Raw genomic sequence first — 23,570 nt, 5'->3', positions numbered from 1 at the left:
AGCTATCTCTAACGTGGTATTTCAGTACTGAAAGAGGCTGTAGCTATTGAAATTCTCCCTTGTCACAGAATCATAGAACTGTTTTATCTAAGCCTGAATGTATAAGAACCCATTCAGTCATTAAACAGTTTAGAATCATCCTTCAACATAATGTCAATTATTTCCCTTTCGACGAAACTTTAAATCACCGTATTTGCTGAACAAAATTAAGGTAAGTTGCAGCATGTGGAAGGTTAACTAGCCTGATCTTGTGTTCTTTTTCACAAAACCCACCCCGTGCTGTCATCTTCTGCCCTCTTTACATCCGAAAGATTTTCATTATAAAGTGAAACCAAGCTAAAGAAAACAAACACTTAATGTAAAAAAACAAAAACCAACAACCCAACTGAACTGAAGTTGTTTTTACAGCAGACAGAAAGCGAATTACAAGTGGTTTTTACTCAAGTCTCTATATGCTGCTAACGCAGTCGTGGGAGGTTTACGGAGGCGCCAGTGTGGTGTTTATATTGTAACATGAAATGAAGAACTGCCACTTGCAGACCAATAAGCTGCAGTGGGAAAAGAGGCGGCCAATAGCGCAGAGGAGATAAGTGTGACAAAACCAAAGAGGGAGGGAAGAAAGCAATGACCTCGTGGCCATATGTAGCCGGGGTTGCTGGAAAACCTCTCACATATAAGAAATCTGACAGCGGCAGCATCACCACAGAGCAGACCGCTCTCAGGGCAACGTGCAGCAGTTCCGTGGCCAGGGGACTTCCAGTGATGTTAGTGGGAATGTCTGTGGTTAGTCAGGGATCCCAAGCAAATAAAAATGAAGGGCTCGCGTTCCCTCAACAAGTGAGGAGGAGAAAAATATTAACAGTTGCTTACATTTTTGTTACTTTTCAGAAGGTTTGAATAAATAATAATAATAATAATAATAATAATAATAATAATAATAATAATAATATCACATACAACATATGTTTGTTGTAAGAAGGGCTTTCATTCCATTTTCAGACAGTGGCTCAAAGCAGCTAAATCCACCATTTTCAACATTTATAATATCATGTGTGAATGAATACATGTGTTATCAGTGCTGTTTTTCTAGAAAGAGGTGCTAGAACTCACCATGAACCCTTGTTCTCTTATAATGGCAATGGCGCCCACCTGAGAGGTGCCGGAACTGAGTTCCAGCGAGTTCCAGTTGGGGGGAAAAAGCTCTATGTGTCATGAAGTTTACCCGAGTAAACTCATGCTACCAGTACCAGCTGTATGAAGGCATCTTTGTTACCTCATAGTTCTGCTCTGGGGTGATTTTGCATTGTTTGAAAACACTTTGGAAAGATGGAGAGGCTTCTGGACAATCTGTTTGGAGTGGGAGAAGATGTGGTCAACCACACACACTCCCCTCATAAGCCCTTGACAGGTAAGCTCTGTTTGACACAACTGTAACCGTGACCCATATTCAAACTCTAAAGCTGTCAGGGTTGCCTAACCTACATCAAAAATTGCTGTGGGGATGAGTAAGAACACACTATAGAGTACGTTGCTGATTGAGAAATGCTTACATTAATGATTAACAGTTTCTGAAGTACTGTAGGAAATTTTCAAATGAATGAGTACCTGCATCTGGCCTCATTTGAGCAGAAGGGTTAGAGACACACAAAAGAGAGTAAAGGGGGGAAATCATTCCCTTTTGTTGAGTCTGGGGCTTTGAAATCAGTCACTGATATTTATCTAATGACTAACAGATTGGCCATGATCCCACTGAAATAGAGTCAGAAGTTTGCTATTTGGCGTACTTGCAGACACGAACTCCACTGTTCACCTGGCTGTTAGAGTAAGTATAGCACAGCCCCGGGAACTAAAACAAGTAGCATTTAAGGTGGCCACCTCAGGAGTTTATTTCCTAACCCCGCATGGCACAACAACGTAAATGTCAGTGAAGTTATATAAGACATTAATCCAGCAGCTGTTTTCAAATTTGGCTGGCACAATGCAAAACCCTATGGGCAACATTACCTGGCTTACTCTAACAACCCCTGGAGTCGGGACACATTTATTTAGAAAGCTAAACACTACCTAGATCAGGCTTCCTCAACCTCGGCCCTCCAGATTTTTTTGGCCTACAACTCCCATGATCCCTAGCTAGCAGGACCAGTGTTCAGGGATGATGGGAATTGTAATCTCAAAACATCTGGAGGGTAGAGGTTGAGGAAGCCTGACCTAGATGGTAGCTGGTGTTCTTCCACATAAAGAGGAGAAAGTAAAGGTGTGGGTATTGGGGGACTGGCCTTAGTAGTGTCTGAACTGGGCAGAGAGAGCAGCAGAAGGAAACTAATGCAATTGCTTAATGGAATGTCATTAAGTCAACAATGAGCTTTGGCCCAGCACATCTGAACACTGCTGTGAAGAAGCTTCCCTATGCCATTGTGGGTTTTCCTTTCTCAGAATTCCTAACTCAAAGGCTCTGTCATCACTACAGTGAAGTAAGCAAGGCATCTATGCTCTGAATTCACAGGACGCCAGAAAGAAAGTGACAGTCCATTTTTTAATCTCTGCTCTCTTCCTTGTCAAGCCATAAGCAGTCTCTTAGGGTCTTCAGATTACGCATGATTCTCCACAAACTCTCCTTTAAAAAATCCTGATTGGTGCAACCCACCTATCTGCCCACTCGGGAACACAGCATACAGATGGGGGGGGGGAGACACTTTCTATGTTGTTGTTCCCAATTATCTTCACCTGAAGACCCATGTGGTTTTCATATAAAGTGTCCTAGCTTCATGGCAATACAGTTTAGGTCAGCCAGAAATCTGTCTTGTGCTTTACTTTATTATTTGTTGTTGTTCAGTCGTTCAGTTGTGTCCGACTCTTTGTGACCCCATGGACCAGAGCATGCCAGGCACCCCTATCCTCCACTGCCTCCCGCAGTTTGGCCAAACTCATGCTAGTCGCTTCGAGAACACTGTCCAACCATCTCATCCTCCGTCGTCCCCTTCTCCTTGTGCCCTCTATCTTTCCCAACATCAGGGTCTTTTCCAGGGAGTCTTCTCATGAGGTGGCCAAAGTACTGGAGCCTCAACTTCAGGATCTGTCCTACTTTATTATATCTTACTGTTTTTCCTTTCTCTGAATCTTTCCATCCCTATTTTCTTAATAAAAACGTTACTAAACTGCGATCCTGGAGTTGCTCCATCTCCCTTAAGGGCAGCTCTATAAAAGCTTTGGACTATAGCAAAGTGAAAAATTACGTCAGTTCCCCTCTCTCAAAGCATGGTGATTGGAGAGCACTGATAAATCTGATAAATCCTTCTGATTGGTAGCTCTTTTGTGACTGTCACAAAAGAGATCCCCCTCTCACCTCTCAATCTATCATTTTCCAAATATGAGACACTTGGGGGAAAATGTTGTATTTTTAATGCCCAAATTTCCAAAACACAACAAAGAGCTTTGGAGGTCCCCACTTTGGTTTAGGGGACTTCAAAGAGATCCCTAGCAAGACCTAAATCTGTTCAAATCAGCCCACTTTAAGTTTGGAATTCAGGATTCATCTGAATCCAATGCACACCTCTAGTACACAATGCAGATTCCTGTTGTAAATCAACTAAAACCATAACACACACCTTTTCTTAACTCCTGTGAACTAACCATGCATTGAGCAACAAGAGACCAACCCACAGCTCTCCAAATAATATACGAGACTTAAAATAGATGTGCAATGCATATGCTTCAAATGTTAGTTTTAACTGGAACAAAACATGAGTCTATAATACAGACTCATTCAAAAAACAACCAAACCCCCAAATGTATCAAGCAGTATGAAGAGCACAATGCTGAACTTGTAGGACCAAAAAAAAAATGCAACGCTGACAAATTTTATGAAGATCCACTCCCTACAGGACTGGAGTGCAAGAGGGAGAACCCTACAGGCAAAACTGGATCAACCGTGACAGCTTCTTCTACCTGAAGTCAAATGAGAGTAGAGGGAAATTAGCACCTTGTGGGAGAATTTGACATTAGTCAGCACTTCAAGGTGGTTTTCATTTTGTTTTTTGTACGAAAGCAGCAGAGCAGGTTTTTATGATATGGTGTGCCAGGCCCACAAAGCCTGTAAAATTGCTTCTCTGCAAGTTCAGAATCAGCAATTGCTTGGGTGGGGGCAGTAGCGTACAGCAGTAGGGGCAGAGAAAGAGTCCAATTTTCAGTAAGTTGAAACTCACACAGACAGCCTCCAGTTTTGCAGAAATTACATGCTTGTCTGTACATGCCATTTTCTTTAATGAATCCAAAACTAATAGTGACTCATTTAAGTCAAAGGTGACTTCTCTGAATGTTTGGGGAGCTCCCTGCCACATTCTAGCCACCTAATTCTGCAGCAACCATTTTCAAGGATCAAATTTGAACATTTCTGAGTCAAACTAGCTGGGCACATTTCACGAACAACTTTCCCCCTATTGCCTGCGCCTCTCCTTTCATTTGACCGTTATTTGGTGGAAGGAGAGTGAAAGGTGTTTAAATGATTGCAAATACCCCCAAATGTACTCAGGACTGCTATGCTCTCCCCTGACAAGTGCCCCTTCCCAGTACAGCCAAAAATAAAAAGAGCCTCTTCCAAGTACATTTTGGGCAGATATGGTGTCCATCCTATTTCCTCAGGACACAATACACTCAGAAAAAGGGGAGAGAACTCTTCACAATCCCAATGGCCACTTATTCTCATATCAGCCATCCTCTACTGGAGCAGTGAAGCTGTCATTTAGCCAGTGAGAATTGGCTAGGAGATAAAATTACCAATGTGAAATGAAGCAAATTCAGAGCGAGGGCATTTAAAAATAAATAAAATCTGTGTTAGATTTGTTTGTCCTGAATGACATCACTAACTAGCTAATTCTCACTGAATACATTGGGGGGGGGAGTGTGCCAAATAAGTAATTGAGTAAAGGTAAAGGGACCCCTGACCATTAGGTCCAGTCACGGACGACTCTGGGGTTGTGGTGCTGAACTCGTGTTACTGGCTCGTGTTACAGCTTCTGGGTCATGAGGCCAGCATGACTAAGCCGCTTCTGGCGAACCAGAGCAGCACACGGAAACACCGTTTACCTTCCCGCTGGAGAGGTACCTATTTATCTAATTGCACTTCGTGCTTTCGAACTGCTAGGTTGGCAATTGAGTAGCACTGTGAATATAAGCAAAGGAGCATAGCAAAAAAGATGTTATGTCCCCTCACCTCAACACCCTCAGGGGCTAAATGCTTATAATGACAGTGCCAAGTGTAATATTTCTGACGAGAGCATTCCACAATTGGGGAGCGACCACAGAAAAGACTTGTTCTTGTCTAGCCACTCTTTGCAGCTCCCTTGGAGTAGGGAACACAAAGAAGGGACTCAAGATGATGATGGCAGGGTCCAGATAGGTTCACGTGGGGAGACGTGGTCCATAAGGTATTCGGGTTGTGAGCTCCATAAGGCTTCACAGCTCTAAACCAGCACTCTGAATTGAGTCCAGAAGCTAATTGGCAGTGAATGAAGGCAGATCAGGATTGGTGTTATATGATCAAACATCCTACTCCCCATTAACAATTTGGTTGGTGGATTCTGCACTGCCTGCAGTTCTGAACTGTCTTCAAAGGCAGCCCCACATATAAGGCATTGCCATAATCTAACCTAGAGTTTACCAGAGCACCTTCTAGATTAGATTACTGTTGATCTGCAACTGCCTTTATCTCGGACTACCGGCCATGTTGTTTGGGATTGCTGGAAATTGTAGTCCAACAAGATTTGCAGGGCCACAGGATAGGCTCCCCTGCTGCAGAACATTCAGCTCAGTCCAATACATTAATATAAGTCTACCATTTTGTGAATTCTCTATGAATTGCTTTGGTTACTATACTATATAGTGCCATATAATCACTATTTTGTTTTCACTTCAGTCCAAACAGTACAGAAGGTTTTCATACTGTTCCTCTAATTTTAAAATCAGTGAACATAAATTGTCTCTAAAGAGGTCCTGGAGAGTTTAGCGGGGTGTAGACGTACAGGGTGGGAAAAGGTGGAACCATTTCATGGCAAATGGAAGTGGTGATAGGTAAAACAAACCATTTATTCTGAAGTCCTCAAGGCCAGCTCCATTGCTATAACCAAGGGACGGGGACACACACACACACACACACACACACACTACTGCTATGATTATTCTTATTATTTTTTTGAGAAGGAGGAGGGGGGCATAAATGAGCTTTAGCCTTTTTCATGTTGCAAATCCACCCACCTCCAGTTCACTGGCAATGTTATTTTACCGTCGCTGAGAGGAAATGGTGTAAATGTTTACGGAATAACTTTGAAACATTTAAAGAAAAGTGAGAGAAAAATATGGGGAAATAAATTCATGCAGACGCCCAAACAGTCTGAAAGGCATGGTAATTAAATTATGGAGGCTGCTTCCATCATAAAGAGTAAAAGGGAAAGGGGAGGGGAAACAGCGGGGAGCTGTGTGTTAATTTATCTTTTGGGGCAGCAAAGAGAAGGAATTGTGTTGCAGAAAGCCTACACATATATATCTACTGATGTTTAATGTTTTTATAAGTTCAGGTCTGGGTTCTCCTCCCCCACCTGCCCCCCAATTTCATATCTAAGGTTACAGGAGATTCAGGGCCCACAGATCTTTTGAAATAGTCTCAGAAGAAGAAAAAGCTTCCCCCTAATTACATTTACTACAAATCACTCCCTAAATCTCTCTCCCTTTTCCTTCCAAAGAGCTTAGGGTAGTTCCACCCATAATTGACCTGTGCCGTGCTCTTTTCACAAGCTCTATCAAGCATGCTTCCAGCAGCTACAGTCAGGAAATACTCTGGCATAACAAGCTGAGGAAAGGAAGGGCAGAGCCATTTTTCATTGACAAAGAAAAACAAGACCAGCCCCATAGTTTTGGATGAAACTATGTGGGCTAGTAAGTCCACCTGCCCTGCTTCTTGAAGTGCTACTCAGAAAGCAGACTATTTTTTAAAAAAAACAACAACTAATGGACCAGATAATTATGATTTTGAATCAATGTAGGTAAATGACAAATAAAGCAGCCTAACATTATCTCAATTATGTTGCTTGGCAAAATGAAATACACGCAGGCTTACATTCCTTGAGCTTTGCTTGCTCTTGCTTTTTCTAGTGAAACTGAGATCGAAACAAGTAATGCAGATGTGGTTCTTTTTTTGGCAGGATAAACATTGCAAAGGAACAAGAAACTGCTGGTCTATCTAGCTCATTATTGGTTACACTGCCTAAGAGTCTTTTCCAACTGTACCTAGAGAGGCTGGGGAATTCAATCTGGTCCCTTCTGCTTGCAAGGCAGATGCTCTGCCTACCTCTCAGCTATGGCTGTTCACGCCAACTTCCTGAAACCACAGCTTCCAAATGCCTCTGCAGCACACCTGTTTTTATAGGTCATAATCCCATTTCATGGGTCATAATTCCCAACTCAAAGATGAGGAACAAATCAGGCTGATGTCTGATGTTACTCTCTGATGCACATTCAATACACAGTGCTACCTTCATAAACAGGGCCGTCTTACCCATAGGCACTAGGGGTGCGGGGCACCCAGGCGCTGGGCTCTCAGGGGCACCAGGCCGCCGAGAGTCCAGGGCCCGAGAGTTGAGTCCGGGGAAGAGCCCATCCGTCGGTCGGAGGGCCACGGCGGGCTCTTCTGCTGCGGGTGGCTTTGCACCACAAGTTCAGGGGCGACTGAGCCAGCAAGATGCTGAGGCGGCTGGCCAGCTCCGCCCTCCTGCGCACCTGGGACTGGGCAACCAGGGGAGGGGCACCAGGGAGATCTTTGCACCCTGGCGCCACATATGCTTAAGACAGCCTTGTTCATAAACCATGGTTTATGGTAATATTGGGCAGTAGTATTCAGCCCAGTGATTTTCACATTTTGGGGAAAGGGGTTTAAAGAGAAAAAAGGGGGAAAAAGAAAATTTTAAAACCTCTCAGTCACCTTTCATTAAGGTAAGCCAAATGGCCAGATGTACAAAAAAGCTCTTAGAATTGCCTCCTCAAAAAAATTATTTTTATTTTTTAAATGATTGAAATTTGATTTCTTTGGTCCAGGAGGAGGAAGGGCTGTCACCTGAACACTACCAACCAATGTAATGTCAAAAAACAAAGCTGGGCTGAAAACTTTGGCCCAGCATAAGCCTTTACTCATTTCTCACACTGCCCTAAGAAACATTGATAAAACATGATTTCTAAAAGATATATGACCTCCTACTTACCACCAAATAAAGCATGGTATAGAGGGAGAAGGAAGCATGTCCAGAAAAGAATGATTTCCTGAAAAACAAAAGAAGCAAAGTAGCACACCTGTTTTGTTATTGGAGCAAATGGCCAAATGCTTTGGTTTTCTGAACAACACCTTTGCACAGCCATCAATAAAATCGAGTATAACTCTCAACCCCTAAAATACCAAAACAGGAACAGCAGTTTAAAATTACTTAAGGATATGAAATGAAACAGTCCACACTGCCTGTCTATATTTACTTATTTTTATGTCTCTAAGATGTCTCCTCCTCCCTACATGTATACACTCATAGAGATGGCAATCTTAAATAAAATTCTGGCATGCAGCCATGCGGCTCAGGGCACTTACGTAGCAGGTTTAACCATCTCCTAGTGCATAATCAGTTGGTCTCATCTATCTTCTTGAGGCAGTTTGGAACAAGTTTTTTAAAAGTTATAATTTAATCTGTCTTTCTTGATATGAAAAGCTTTCTGAAATCCCCTTACTTTTTTTGTTATTAGTGACAAAACTATAGGTGCTTATCTTTATAAGTGGACTCAGATATTTGCAAGCCTGTGTAGCCAAATCTATTTGCTACAAGGCTACATAGCTTATCTGAGTTGAGTTACACCTTCCTAAAAAAAAAAATGCTTCTTTTGTAAAGAGCAGTGATTTTATAATGTTAAGTGTATCAAATTCTTCTAGGTGTCTGTCACCACCCCCACCACCCAGCAACTTTTTTTATAATCTTTCTCACCTTTGCATTCTTAAGTTCTTCCCTTGGACAATTATCCTTTGTTTGTTTAAGGAAATATACCTGCAAATCTATCATTGGAACAGGACTTACAGTGATATTATTACACTCAGTGCAAGGGAATAAAAATTGGACAAATGACTTGCAAACTCGCATGGAGGTATCAAGACTAAAAGAGAGCTATTACGTATTTAAATTTACGGTTGAGAAAGTCAACCCGCTTGCTCATTCATTCAGCTTCCTCGGCCATTTTTCAAGGTGCTCATGTAGGCAAACAAGGGTATCATTTTTATTCAAGTCACAGCACACTATTTCCGTTGGAAAGAGAGAGAAAAAGTTCTCACCTGGCTTCCTGGACTTTGCTTTCGTCGTCATTAAAGCACTGGTACTCTTGGATATAACCCTGAGAGCAGTTGATTAGTGTAAAATTCGGCCGGCAAACCGCAATAAAATTGGGCCTCAAACGTCCAACAGACACTTTGGCGATGTCTGTGAAAGACTGGCTGATGGCACATCCGAAGGCAAAGCAACCCACTTGCTTGTACAGTGCTGCCACATATGGGTTCTGGATGAAGGATCGGGATGTTTCCTTTAAACAATGGATCCGATAAAACTCTCCTATTATGATCTGTAAGGGAAAGATATGTATATTTTTAAGTAAGATAAGAAATTATGCATCCTTCATGAGCAGGCCACATGTCAATACAGGTGTGCAGAGTACAGGTGTAGCTTTTTTAGATATCCCATTTCTCCCCTAAGAAACAACCCCACTTCACTGTATGATTAATCTGGGGGAGACAGAGCATCATTGTGCCTCTCCGTCTCCACCCGCTGTTGAAATGGGCACATCATATATACTTGTGTTCCATTGCATCTGCTTGCTGAAGTTCATGGACTTGCTTTGTTATGCTGGGCCAGATTTCTGTGATTCCCTCCTCTTCCCCCTGGTAATTATTTAGGGTCTTTATTTGTGAAAACTATTCAAATGGCACCTAGTAACTCCCCTAAGAATGCAGCCGAAATGACAAGGAAGGTACTTATTAGTATAGAGACAGACAACATTCCCCAAACAATTTACACGTCCCAAAGTTATTACTAGAGACTATCTTATAAGTACAACTTGGAATGCAATAATAAATCAGAAGGCTTTGGGGGAATCTCTTACAATTGCAAAGGCTGCAAAATAAGAGCAATCATAGTAACTGTTATTCCATGCCTTAGCTTACAGGCAATGATGACATGCCCAGTGATATCATTAGAAAAAACTTGTCTAGCAGCTTCCATTGGACGATCCTATCTACTTCTAAACACCAAAGGAACAGAATCAAATCTAAGTGATGTGGGTGCTTTTGGCATCTTTATATATATGAGTTATTGGGCAATTGCACCTCAGACAAAGCTGGAAATAAGCTGCAGGTGTAGCCAAAAATAGCAGGTAATTCCACAAGCACAACAGTTCCTAAGCTGAGCTTTTCCAAGTCTGTCACCTGAACGGAGAGCTCTAAAAATTCTGCTCTAGTAATTGCAGCAAAACCTTAAGTGATGCAAGACACCTGGGCCAATTCACATGTTTTTGGAAAGGAAGTCACTACAAGGGTACATTCCCCCCTCTCTATTTAAACAGAGCTAGTTCATATGTCACATTAGTAAAGGTAAAGGGACCCCTGACCATTAGATCCAGTCATGTCCGACTCTGGGGTTGTGGTGCTCATCTCGTGTTACTGGCCGAGGGAGCTGGCGTACAGCTTCCAGGTCATGTGGCCAGCATGACTAAGCCGCTCCTGGGGAACCAGAGCAACGCACGGAAATGCCGTTTACCTTCCCGCCAGAGTGGTACCTATTCATCTACTTGCACTCTGACATGCTTTTGAACTGTTAGGTGGGCAGGAGCTGGGACTAAACAACAGAAGCTCACTTTGCTTATTCCCCAATCCTCCTGGGAAGCAAGCTATGGTCTAGCTTGTATTATCTGATCTCAGGCTCATAGCTTCTCTCCAGACAAATGATAAGCAGAAGCAAAGGTTTTCCTCTTTGAGTGACATTCATGGCTTCTTTGGGATAAACACATCATGAGGGGTTGGGAGAGCCAGTCCTGGTGCCATCATGTGACAGCAACAGGCCCAATCCAGTCCTCTTTGTTGTATTAGCCTGAGAGCTGGCACAGCAAGACAACATTTTTTTGAGGTGGGGTGGTGGTTCCTTGCTCCTGGTCAACACAAGTGATAGGGCTGTGGTGTAGTTTTGACCATGATGATCCATCAAACCCTGTCACTGGTGACCATGGGTTTAGATTGCCCTCTTAGCCCCATATGATCTTTGAAACATTAGACTCAGTTATGTTGGCAAAGGAAAAAAAATGCTTTATATGTGTTGTATATGCATTATAACATGGTGACAACAGATAGCGCTGTGGAGTTCCATTTTCACCAACCCAATTTCTCATACAAAGTTTACAATGCGTTTAACTGAAACACTTCTTTGATGTGTCTAGATCTGGCCACTGTCCAATAATATTTTGTTAATTTATAATCACACTTTTCGGAGCCAAGTTTCTCATTTAATCTCTGGACGGATGGAAGATTAGGCTCCTTCTCAACTCTTAGGTGAGGTAAGTCGGAGCTGCATATACATTCCTGTGGGAGCACAGGTTGCTCTCTAATACTTCAGCGTTCCTCAACTTGTTAAGCATGGGAGTCTGGTAGATGGAGCAAGCAGTTTTGTGGATCTCACAGATGGCAAGCTTATTTCTGTTGTGACTCCACTGGGATCATTCAAAGGGGGAAAAGGAGGGTCACACAAGCTGACTGCTGCAGGACCAGTTGTCCCGGGTTGTGTGCAGGGCACTAGGCAGTGAGCAAGGAAGAAACTGGGTTGCTTTACCTTTTTCTAGGTTTCTGAGGGTGGGAATATGTACACATTTTCTGCTTCAGCTATTACATTTTAGATCTCATCCTAAGTTGTCTAAATGTGCACCTTTTGCATGTGATCAACATAGGTACAATTGGCCAGATTCCAGGATTAGCTGTAGCTCCTTGCTTGACTGCATGCTCCCATAAAGTGCAATATGGTTCTCGTTATAATTTCTTAAAATTGTGGGAAACACAGTTCATACCTGCGCACACTTTTCTGTTGCTCTTCCTACATTGCAGCATGTTTTTGGGAGCACGACCCAAGAACCCTTGAACCATACACTGTAAGTATTTCCTGTGCCACATCTAGAGGGAATGTTCTAGACTTGACACTAATGCTATCAATCATCATTATGAACTTGGTTTCCTGGCTTCTTATAATCTCAAGCTTTTAAAGGCAGTTTAATGAAAATCAGGCTGTGAAATCAGTTCCAAATGTCACACCTCTAGGAAAGAGGCAAAAAGCTTAAATTGTTCTTTGTCACGTTACCCAAGTAGATTTTTTGAGCTCTGGTTTTACATTTTTAGGATTTTATTAATTACTTCACTGTTTTTATACCTCAGTAATAAAATAGGTTCCTTTCCTCCCTCTCCCCCTCCTTCTACATGTTTTTCATTCTGGCTAATAGAAGAATATACACATTCAATGGCCATAAAAATGCTTTCATGCACATCAATCTCTGAAACAGTCAGTAATATTACTCTCAGCATGGAAATATTGCCAAATACAGACACACACACACACACACAAATTCTCTGTAATTTACTTTTCTCCCCTTCACCACAAAATCTTTGTGTACCAACTATCACTAAAATGAATCTATAAAGCTATTTAGCTTAATATACTAATTAAGCAAAACAAGGAGGTAACTATTAAGAGCAACTAAGCCTGCTTCACTAGATACGGAAGCACAAATTTTTATATTGTAATGCTTCTGGGGGACGGTGTATTGTTGTTTTTTCAAGATTGTTGCCCAGCTACAAATGGCATGCAGGCAACATGCTAATATAAGGATGCTTAGAAGGTCCAGAAAGGATTGCTTTTCACATGTCACACCACCAAACAGCTTCCTTGCAGGTTTATCCACAAAAGAGAGGAGGAAATGGGTAGCTCTCTTATAGATGTTGCATAGAAGGGGGATGTCTGTTTCGTTGATTATAAGATTTACAAGAATAAGAGTTATTAATAATGTGCTATAAGCAAAAACTTAGTATTCTGGGTATTCTGCTTAGAACTCCATGGGGGCGAGGCAAAGAAAGACCCTAGGGGTTAGCAAGCAATCCATTTTACAGGGCCAAAAATAAATAAAATAAATGCAAAGTTTAAAGGCTGCAGACATAAGAGGTACTGAGGAGACTAACTACAGGAAACTGGGTTTCCTGGTTTGGGAAGGTATGTATTGCAAGGTGCAAAACCTGAAACTAAATGAATATTCAGAAGTGGAGGTAGAATGTGACAGTTGGGTGGGGATGGGAAAGAGGAGAAAGGGACATGGATTCACTGAAATTACAAGCATTCATGGCTACTTCATGGAAGAGTGTCTAGAAGGAATGTGGGCTTGCTAGTTTAGTCGGCAGAAAAACGGCACATACTGAAGAGTTGCGTTGTCACATTCCCCCTCCCCCCAATGGAAATTAATATTGCGGTCCCTGGGGCTTCACCCAGGCTGTCTAGTTTTAGGAGCTAACCTGTTCCAGAATCACATGCAGGCCCTGGAGGACACAAGTGCTGCACAGCTGATGGCTTATCTCAACTGTTGGACCATCTTCAAATGCAGGCGGTCGGCCAGGGCCTATGTTTGCATGTGAGGCGAGTAAAAGCATCTGAGTCTCAGCATCTCCTCCTTTGGCAGAATGCAATTAATTTGCCAGATGGCCTCTAATAGTTATTTACAGCCAGGGCCTCTCTCCGACAACCGTAGCATCAGTTTCTTTTCCCCGATTGCTCATTTACCGGAGGATGAGTCTCTTACAAATCCCCTGTGGCTTTTGTGGACACTTGGGAATGTATTTCCACCACATATGCACAAGCAAAAGTGGCCTGTAGGAGCACTACATTCAAAAAGTACAAATAATGTATAAGGAAGATGCACATGCAGCCGCTTCCGAGGAGATTCTATGCTTCCCAGCTGTCCTGGGATGTGGATGCAAATGATCAATGTAAAAACAAAAACAACAACAACTGGAAATCTGCATTTTACAGTGGTTGAGCCTTTCACTCCATACAAACATGGGTCTGCAAAACAAACTGAATCAGGGAAAGGGCATAACAATAAGTGCTCCACCATTTTATTCCTAACACGTGGAGCCTCTTAAACCATAGATGCCTGTCCTGAGATAGACATGGGAATATTTTGACCAGGGCCAACAAAGTCTAGGGATTAATATTTTCTCTCACTGCTGGTGGTCCTGGTAATTGCACAGATGTAGCAGACTGTAAATTGGAGACTTCAGCCCCCCACCAGCACAACAGTGTGTAGTCATGACCCGTCCTGCTTTAGCTGAAATCAGGGCCGGACCTTTAATGAGAAGCTGAAGTAGGATAAACTTGTTCTTTTGGCAACGCTGTCCCTGATTAAAAAAAGAAAAAGAAAAAAAAGAAAGCTCAAGCAACTAATTCAGCACAGATGTGCAAAAGCTGAAACTTCATCCTGAATAAACAAGTCTTAAAGATATTAAGCTCCTCTTCTGACTTGTGTCTCCAGCAAGTAGTAGGCATGTGGTGTGAACTGCTGGAAACGCTTAAAGGGGAGCAAAGCTGGTAAGGGACAAAGTGCAAAATGGCCCAGTATTTTGAAAGCATGGCTGCAAATCTGTTTTCATCAAATCCTTGAAAGGTCTCTGTGCAATTATGTTTCTATTATTCAGTCACCCTTGCAGTCTCTCCTGACCACCGCCAACCATGCTTCATTTTCAAGTTACTGTGAAACACACACACACACACACACACACACATCTAATAGGAGATTTAAATAAATTAAACACACCTCTCCCTGTTTTGTTTACACTGATTTTGACTCTATTAAGTGCAACTGTTTCTATTTTTGCTTTAAACAAAACTTTTAAGATGCTATGCAAGTGCATGCAAAGAGAGGCATGAGGAAGTAGGCTAACTTTCACTTTAACTAGGTCACTGGTTCAAATTTATGGTGGACTGGTAGTGCCTTTTCCTCTGCTAAGGTGAAATTCACCTCTTTAGAGAACAGAAAAGGCTCTGTATAATTGAGGAGATACAGAGGTACCTCAGGTTACATATGCTTCAGGTTACAGACTCCGCTAACCCAGAAATAACGCTTCAGGTTAAGAACTTTGCTTCAGGATAAGAACAGAAATCGTGCTCTGGCGGCGCAGCGGCAGCGGGAGGCCCCATTAGCTAAAGTGGTGCTTCAGGTTAAGAACAGTTTCAGGTTAAGAACGGACCTCCAGAACGAATTAAGTTCTTAACCCGAGGTACCACTGTACATGTTTACGTAGAAACAAGTCCTACTATGTATAACAGGATACATTCCCATGGAAACATGCATAGGATTTGTGTTCTTAAGTAGCAAAAGCTCACATGTCTCCTTTGTACAAGATGAACTTTTCTTACAGGAGATGAAGTCGAGTATAGATGCCAATAGGGGACCAGGTATTGCTTATTTACTGAAACGTGCAGAGAGAAAGGGCCGTCAGTCACAAATGTGAGACTTTACTAGTTGGCCAGTAAGTAGAAGTTTGCATAGAAGTTTGCAGCCATGACTTGTGGATAACATGAGGTCCTGAAAGGTCAAACCAAGCCATATTTTCCGAAGTCAAAGAAATATAATGTAGGATAAGATTTGGGAATATTTAGGGGAGGTCTGGAAAGCACAATCCCCTAAGGCAATTAGTATCTCAAGGGTCTTGTGCATTCATATCCTCCCATGTACTGATGGAGACAAAGGTCACGGCCTCTGATATTTACTTAACAAGAACTTTGTGGGCCTTGCAAGCCCCATAAAACATGACCTAGACCTTTTGCTCTAGGCGAGGGAGTCTATTGATGACACTATATAAAATAAAGGGTTAGCAGTGTGAAAATGATTGTCTTGCTTAATGTCCCCCAATGCCCTTATGCCAGCTATGGAGTGTTTGAAAAGCAAATACATCAAATTTAAAGGGAATAATTAGTACTCAGTGAATTTAGGGTGAATTCCAGTTGTGCTACAATAATCCTGGCATCTAAGTAATGCCTTCTGGGTGGTGGTGGGAAATACATGTATGTACAAAATAAAGGGTTAAAATCTCACCACTGGTCACCTTGGTGGAAAACTGTTTTCCTAGATGGTATGGTATATATGGATTTAAACAACCTTATAAACTGAAAATTGTTGGTGCTATGGAACAGAACAGGAATGAGGATGTTGTGCCCCTCCAGGTGTTGCTGGACTACAACTCCCATCATCCCTGACCAATCCTGATTAGTGCTGATGGAAGTTGGAGTCCAAAAACATGTTGGGGGGACAGAAGTTCACCACTTCTGATAGAGAGAAAGTGAACGTTTACTTCATGTGTTGTGTTTTCTTGTTTTTTCTAGGTCTGCATGTATGCCTGCATGATGTAGCTTTTGGTTTGTGGCAATTTTACATGTATATTTATTGATATAATACAAAAATATGACAAATTTTCCCTATCTTCTCCCATCATAAATAAAAAAATAAAATTTTTTAATCCATTTCTTTGCATGCTTGATAAGATTGGCAGTTCTCCACAATAAAAGTGCTATATTGTTTTGTATTTTCCATACCCAGTTGCTTTTGTTGGGAAAGCTGCAAATATAGCAGAGAATCAAGTTGCCAGGGTTTGTTTGTTTTCTTTCTTTCTTTCTTTCTTTCTTTCTTTCTTTCTTTCTTTCTTTCTTTCTTTCTCTCTCTCTCTCTCACTACCCCACCCCCTTTTTAATTAGCCTGCCATTTTGTGTTAGAAAGTTGATGGATTATATAGTCAGCTGATTATGTTTCCAGCCACATTTTCAGCACTAATAATACACACCACTGGCTTGCTCCTGATCAGAAGCAGATTCTGCAAGGAGCCCAAATGACGGTATGTTAGGCAATAACATGGAAATGAAAAGCTTTTTCACTTTCATTTATGGCCTTTCTATAATGGGAAAGTTCCCCTGCAGGATAAAATTCCTTCTTGTTTATAGGTTTATTCATTTTCTCTTTGAATGCAAAAATAACTGGTTATTGGGGCTATTTAGTTGATAGAGCACTTAGTAGGAACAGACTTTGTTGACAAATAATGGCAGGAGGAAGCCGTGAAGCAAAGAAACCTAGAATGGATGTGGGGGTTGGGGAGTCACATAAAGGTTGGGCAGACCTAACACAATGGTTGGCCAACGCAAGCACACAAAACTCTTGGACGCCACAAACAAGGGTTTTTGCTATAGATTGCTCTCTGCCGTTGTATTTAATTTTGTTTTATTTTACACCACTTGAAGCAGCAGGAACTTGGCTTTTAGACAGAGGGAGAAATGAGTGGGGCTAGGCTGAAAGTCACAATCAAAAGTATATGCGATCTGCATGTTGAAATTATGTGACTGACGAAATTACTTTTCTTAATGAGTTGGGCCTTACATATGTTCTTTGCCTACTATACAACTTAGCATTTTGAAGAATGTCCTCAAAGTCCTGAAGAACTGGCAGGAGTAGACCATGTTCAAACAAGAGAAGTTGTCAAATTAAATACTTGCTGGCATTTATTGTTATTCCCACTCTTCATTTGGGAAGCTCAAGAATGGTCTCCTCTATAGAGGCTAACAAATCTGAGACCTGTTTAAAACAATTATTCTGCAAATAACAACAATTATATAAGAATGTTATCATAATTTCTGGCATAAAAAGGAAATTCCAATCATGAGAGAGATTGCAGGAGGAACGTGTGCCAGACTTCCCCTCCCCAATGTCCTTGCGTGTGCCAGTCCCCCGCCCCCATTCTACCCCTGAGGTTCCTGCTTTCAGCAATAAGGTCTGAGGTGCATTCAGCTCATCACGCAGGGCTCCCAGTTGCATTCAGCTGAACAAGTTTTCAAACCATTGCAGATGTTGTGGGGCAGGAACACTCTTACATTCCTTGAGCCAACTGTAATTTAGACCTTCGTGGAAATTATGTGTAAACTCTTGGTGTACTTAGAAGTACAATCCTATGCCTAATTTCACATGTAGTACCAAACCATGGTTTAGTGCTAAGAAAATAAACCTCAGGTTCAGCTGCTCCCTTTCCTCCTTTCCAATGTGGTGTAGTGGTTAAGAGTGATGGCCTCGTAATCTGGTGAACTGGGTTCGCACCTCCGCTCCTCCACATGCAGCTGCTGGGGGACCTTGGGCTAGTCACACTTCTCTGAAGTCTCTTAGCCCCATTCACCTCACAGAGTGTTTGTTGTGGGGGAGGAAGGGAAAGGAAAATGTTAGCCACTTTGAGACTCCTTTGGGTATTGATAAAGTGGGATATCTCTCCTCCTCCTCCTCCTCCTCCTCCTCCTCCTCCTTTTCTTCTCTTCCCTCAATACAACCACACCGTAGCTTTGACTTGCCATGCAAACCAGGGTTTATTCCTAGTTTGTAGAGAAAATACAAACGAGACTTTGCCAGGTTGGATGTAACAACGAACTATAGTTTTCAGTCCAACACACAAACACAAGGTTCCTCTAGATTTGTTTTCTTAGCACCCAATCATAGTTCAGCATCATATTTGAATTGAACTACTCAGTTCGTAAAGTGGTCATCAATGCAATCATATGAGCAACCTCCATTCATAAGCCTGGGCTGAGAATATGCCTCCATTTACTGAAAAAGAAATACCCAGCTGCCCCCTCTCCATGAAGCAGCATCTTTTACAATAATGAGGAAATGTTAGCAGAGATCCAAAAGAAAAGAGCATGCAAACAGAATTATCTATCTTAATGCAAAGAATGCTGGGAACACAGACATTGCCCCTTCCCTTTGGCCTCCTAAGTTTCAAATTTCCTTTCAAAATCTGCCTCCTTAGTAGATATCGGAACCTAATACTGTCTGCAAAACATTTCCAGGCAGTCAGTGGCTGGCTGCAAAGCAGAACATACTTCGCAACCCAACATGAAATACGGGATATATAAATACCACAAAGCGTACCAGAATGCAGACAATGTACACCAAATCCTTCAAGACACTAAATTTTTGCCGAACAAGCACGTAGTTGCTGAACTGGAAAATGTCTCCTACATTGGTTGTTCAATGAAATTTATGGGATTTGGCTGACTTGCATGGTTTTGGAAGGAACGTTTTGTCCCCAACATGGAGTTTGTTTCTAGCGTTCTTCTGGATTGGATAACTAATCATGCTCTTCATACAGTAGAGACCGCCTAACAACTGTTGTGTTCTCCAGATGTTGCATGCCACAACTCTGTCTGCCCCTGACCATTGGTCCTGCTGGCTGGCACTGAAGGGAGCTGTAGTTCACAACATCTGTGCTGAAGAGCCCTCTTCATATATTATGGCCCTCACAGTTAATTTTAGGGACTGGGAGAGCAGGGTTATGCCCCAGTGGCCTCACCCCTGCATTTCTAACCGCCTGGTGCAGCCTTGTTGCCATTCACACTGTCTGAACTAGGGCACCTGCTGTATATGAATAGGCTCTTCGCACAATTTACCATCCTGGTTATTCAGGCATTCTAAACTATGCACAGGGCCGACGCATGTAAGCAGGCTGCCTGCTTCAAGCTTTCAGAGCAATGCATGGACAGCAGCAATGCCAGACCACCAGGGTCATGGCCAAGGCGGTAGTGGGAGCAAGCACACCCTCCCCACTCACACCATGATAAGCATGTGATGGGTGCAGTGTTAGAAACTCAGATATATAAGCTAATCGCCAAATGGCACCTTAAGCCTGGGTTATGGTCGCCACCATGGTATGTCTAGGCGCCACTCCCCCCCCCCCACCAGCAGTGGTGTTTGTTACTATTATTGTGGTTCTTATTATTATCTCATTTCTACACCACTTTACATTTTAAAGGGGGGGAAATCTCCAAGCAGTTCACAACACACTGAAACATCAAATAAAACAATCCAGTATAAAACAAATTCAAGCTTCCAGGAAAATATTTCATATCCTTCTCTAAGCGGCATTTTGCTTTCCCTGTATTTATTTACATAATTTATAGAGCTGCCCCATAGCAGAAGAACTCTAGGAAGCCAATGTGGTGTGGTGGTTAGAGTGCTGGACTAGGACCTGGGAGATCACGGTTCAAATCCCCCACTCAGTCATGAAGCTCACTGGGTGACCTTGGAGTCAGTCACAGCCTCTTAACCTACCTCGCAGGGTTGTTGCAGGGATTAACTGAGGAGGAGTTGTACCGTGTAGGATGGGAAATAAATACAATAAAGGAGCTTTTCTGCTTACCTGCTTAGGAAAGCTGGAGGGACCAGCCAAATGAAGATGTCCGTTGCCAACCTGGCATCCAGAGATCTCCATGTGCTTGCAATTGGACTTGTGCCAGTCACAAAATGCACCTGGCTAATTTCTATCACTGGATAATATCATAGCTTCTTGAATCAACTGATATGCAAATTAATTTGGTCTGCAGTGTGTTTTGAGTGGTGGCTATACTGAAAGCTATTTTCTCAAAGCCAGTGAACCTACAAGCCACTCCCTTCAAAAGTTTATCCTTTTCAATGCAGCGTTATCACCAGTGCACATGACCCTGACGGGGTAGCAAACAAAAGGCAGGTCCCCGCAGTAGTGGGTTTAGGGGACTATTCTATAATTAGTTGTTTGAAGATTTCAGTTTAAGGTACGATCTGGTTTGGGTTAATTCCACAAAGACATCCACGTTTTTCAGTAACAAAGTATTTAGAACCGCTAACATTTGATTAGTCAACATCCTAACTTTTATTTATGAAAGATAAATAAAACAAAAAACAGAACAGAAAAAATAGGCATGTTGTTTGGTACTGGGTGCTTTTTTTTTTTGTACAGGGAGCTGAAATGAAACCGCAGTCGTTTTGTCCTACTTACAGCAAGTATGGCTATAAGAATGCCTGCAGCACAAAGGACAGCATCGTTGATGGTCTCTCCACTTTTCAGAGGGTAGCGAATGCTTTCATCGTTACAGTAAAATCCACGCTTATAGGGTGGGATTGTGCTTGTTTCGATTATCAGAAATGGCAGGCCAGCTAGAGGGAGAAAAGGAAGGGGAACAAAAGAAAAAGAGTATGGTCAGAAACACAAAAAAAGAATTAAACAAGGACCTTAGTAGTCATGATTATGGCACACTGGGAAATGTTATTTATTGGGACTTGCACTGGGAAATCCCATACAGATACTAGGGGTGGGGGGTTTGCATAAACTTACTCAACACTGAACTATACTTTAGCCACCTCCCCTCCCCAAAAAAGAAGAAAGAAGACTTATGCATTTAAAATCAGTCACATTCACAAGATTCTCTTGTTTAAACTTGTTTAAAATGTCACCAACTCTAAATCCCCCAAAGCAGATAGAGGTCAGAGGCAAAGCACAGTAATAGGAACACAGGATGAAACCAACCGTGCTCTTTGGTTCAATTGCTTGTAACAAATTTCAAAGCCACATCATCATTTTTTAAAAAGCTAAATTTCAATCACTGAAAATACTTTCAACCTGGAAGAAAACCGAAGGTAATTAAGGATTTGATATTATTTCTAGCTGCTTTTGATACTAGCCTAATACTATATATGTTTCCATACGGCTATTAATTGTGGTCTTGGTGCTTGTCATGCATGTAGGTTTTGCACAGTGTCCTCTTAACATTTTCCTCATCAGAATGCTGCCCCATATTTTTCCCGCATTTACTATGAATGTAGAAAAGTCTTTTTTTAAAAAAACCTGTAGAAACACTAAATGCAAATTAAATGAGGGGGGGGAGACATAAGGGGTGGCATTTTAATTTCCTAAAGGTGTCATGTGAACACCACACAAAGCAGCACTGAGTCCACAATGAATTGCCATGTGGAACGGACCCTATGCAAAAAGTCAAATTTTAAAATATAACTTTAAGTTTTCCTTTTTGCTGAACTGCAGCATAGATAGTTAGTGAGATCATCTTCTACTACTGGCACCTTCACAAAGGAAACTGATGCACTGCTACCTTCACAAGTCTAGTCAAAAGCTTGACTCATTGTACACAGAAGTGTGTGTTTTGCAACACACTCATAAAATAGTGAATAAACGTGTCAATAGGCATCAACAAACCTCTGATTTTGCAACTCAAAATTTAGCATATTTGTACAGATCCAGGCCATCCTCATTCCACTACCTAAAACCTGTTGGAACAGAGTCAATTTGGATACAGAATCTGTTTTCTGAGCCAACAATATATGATATGAATAGCCCTTTTTAGAAAAAAGAAAAAAAGAATTAAAAGAAACCCTTTGCATCCCAATAAGAAATTGCTGCCAAAAAGCTAACACTGCATGATGAGATCTGGTTTCACATCCACTAGAAGCAGCAGTTTAATAGTCAAACTTTGGGGATTAACCATACCATGGTTACGTGACTTATTGTTATTGCTCCAGTTCCTCTTTTTAATTGTTTTCATATGACAAGTCTGTAAAACACATGTTCCCTCAAACAATAAAACATATCTGAGAGCTAAATCGGGCTTTTATTTAAAAAAAAGAAAGAAAGAAAGAAAAAGAAAGAAAGAAATAGGGGGCACGAGTTAAGGGGGAGGAAAGACAATAGTGTTCCTATAAATTATGTGAACTCTGGAATAATAAAGATTTGTTTTCCCCTTCATTCACCGAACAACATGGGAGCAGTATTTCCACATTTCAATTATTTTCAGGACTGCCACCACCATAATACAAGCAAGACTTGACCTAGATTGTATATATTTTCTTTAAAAGCATACAGACATGGTTTTGAAAATGTGAGGGTTTTGTTTTTTTCTCCTGCAAACTTGTGGTTTAGTGGGATATTGCCAATTGAGTCTTGACATTTTTCCAGCACAACAGTAACCTCAGATTCCCTATTTTCATATGAGAAACATAAACATGCCCTCAGGAGCCGAACGGATATTGCTCACAAAACCCGCGGCATGCCTAGACTCTGAGGACTGGGCTGGAGGCCATGCTTCTTCACCAAGGTCACCGTCCAGGCCAGGGCACACATTGCCGTCAAAATGAGCACTGTGGTGTCAGAGCCCTTGCTAAGGTAGTCTTGTTTCCAAGGAAGATCTCTTGGAGCACAGATTGTTTTGAGGTATGGTGTCACCACCCACAACTTCTGGCAGAAACCCCACCTTCTGGAAATGGTTGGCGCTGAGGTTCCAGCATGGGCTGGTGCCAATGGCCACCCTGAAAAGGGGTTTACAAAACAGTCTGTGGCAGTTCAACATCTCATACTATATCCTACCTCAATCAGTTTCCCAGGCCAGCAACAACCTACTATGGTCGTACAGCGAGACATCAGGTTCTAGTCAGGCAAAAATCATTCTCTCAGAATCACTGCCAACCCTGCTGAAATCAAACTTCAACAAGACTTGACAGTGTTTCAGTATAAATAATGGTGTCAGTTTTTGATAGAAAAAACAAAGTTCCGACAAAAAGGGAAAAGATGGATTTCCCAGGCATTCTAGTTCCCCGCTGGATTTGGTGGTTGAAATATCAGTCTCTGGGCTAAA

General features: G+C 41.9%; 1 protein-coding gene across 1 annotated transcript in view; it reads right to left on the bottom strand.

Annotated features, from left to right (window-relative positions):
* Positions 1-23,570, bottom strand: part of PLPP3 (phospholipid phosphatase 3) — a 66,119-nt gene that overhangs the window by 11,328 nt on the left and 31,221 nt on the right. Inside the window, exons 2-4 of the mRNA XM_033152024.1 lie at positions 20,927-21,084; positions 9,350-9,633; positions 8,247-8,304 (exon numbers count right to left, since the gene is read on the bottom strand). Of these exons, the coding sequence (XP_033007915.1) occupies positions 8,247-8,304; positions 9,350-9,633; positions 20,927-21,084 (500 nt within the window). The remainder of the gene's footprint in view (positions 1-8,246; positions 8,305-9,349; positions 9,634-20,926; positions 21,085-23,570) is intronic.

The sequence above is a fragment of the Lacerta agilis genome, chromosome 6, assembly GCF_009819535.1.
Source record: "Lacerta agilis isolate rLacAgi1 chromosome 6, rLacAgi1.pri, whole genome shotgun sequence".
NCBI lineage: Eukaryota > Metazoa > Chordata > Lepidosauria > Squamata > Lacertidae > Lacerta > Lacerta agilis.
Note: the sequence above shows the minus strand (reverse complement) of the source record. Positions and strands in the feature narration are given on the sequence as shown.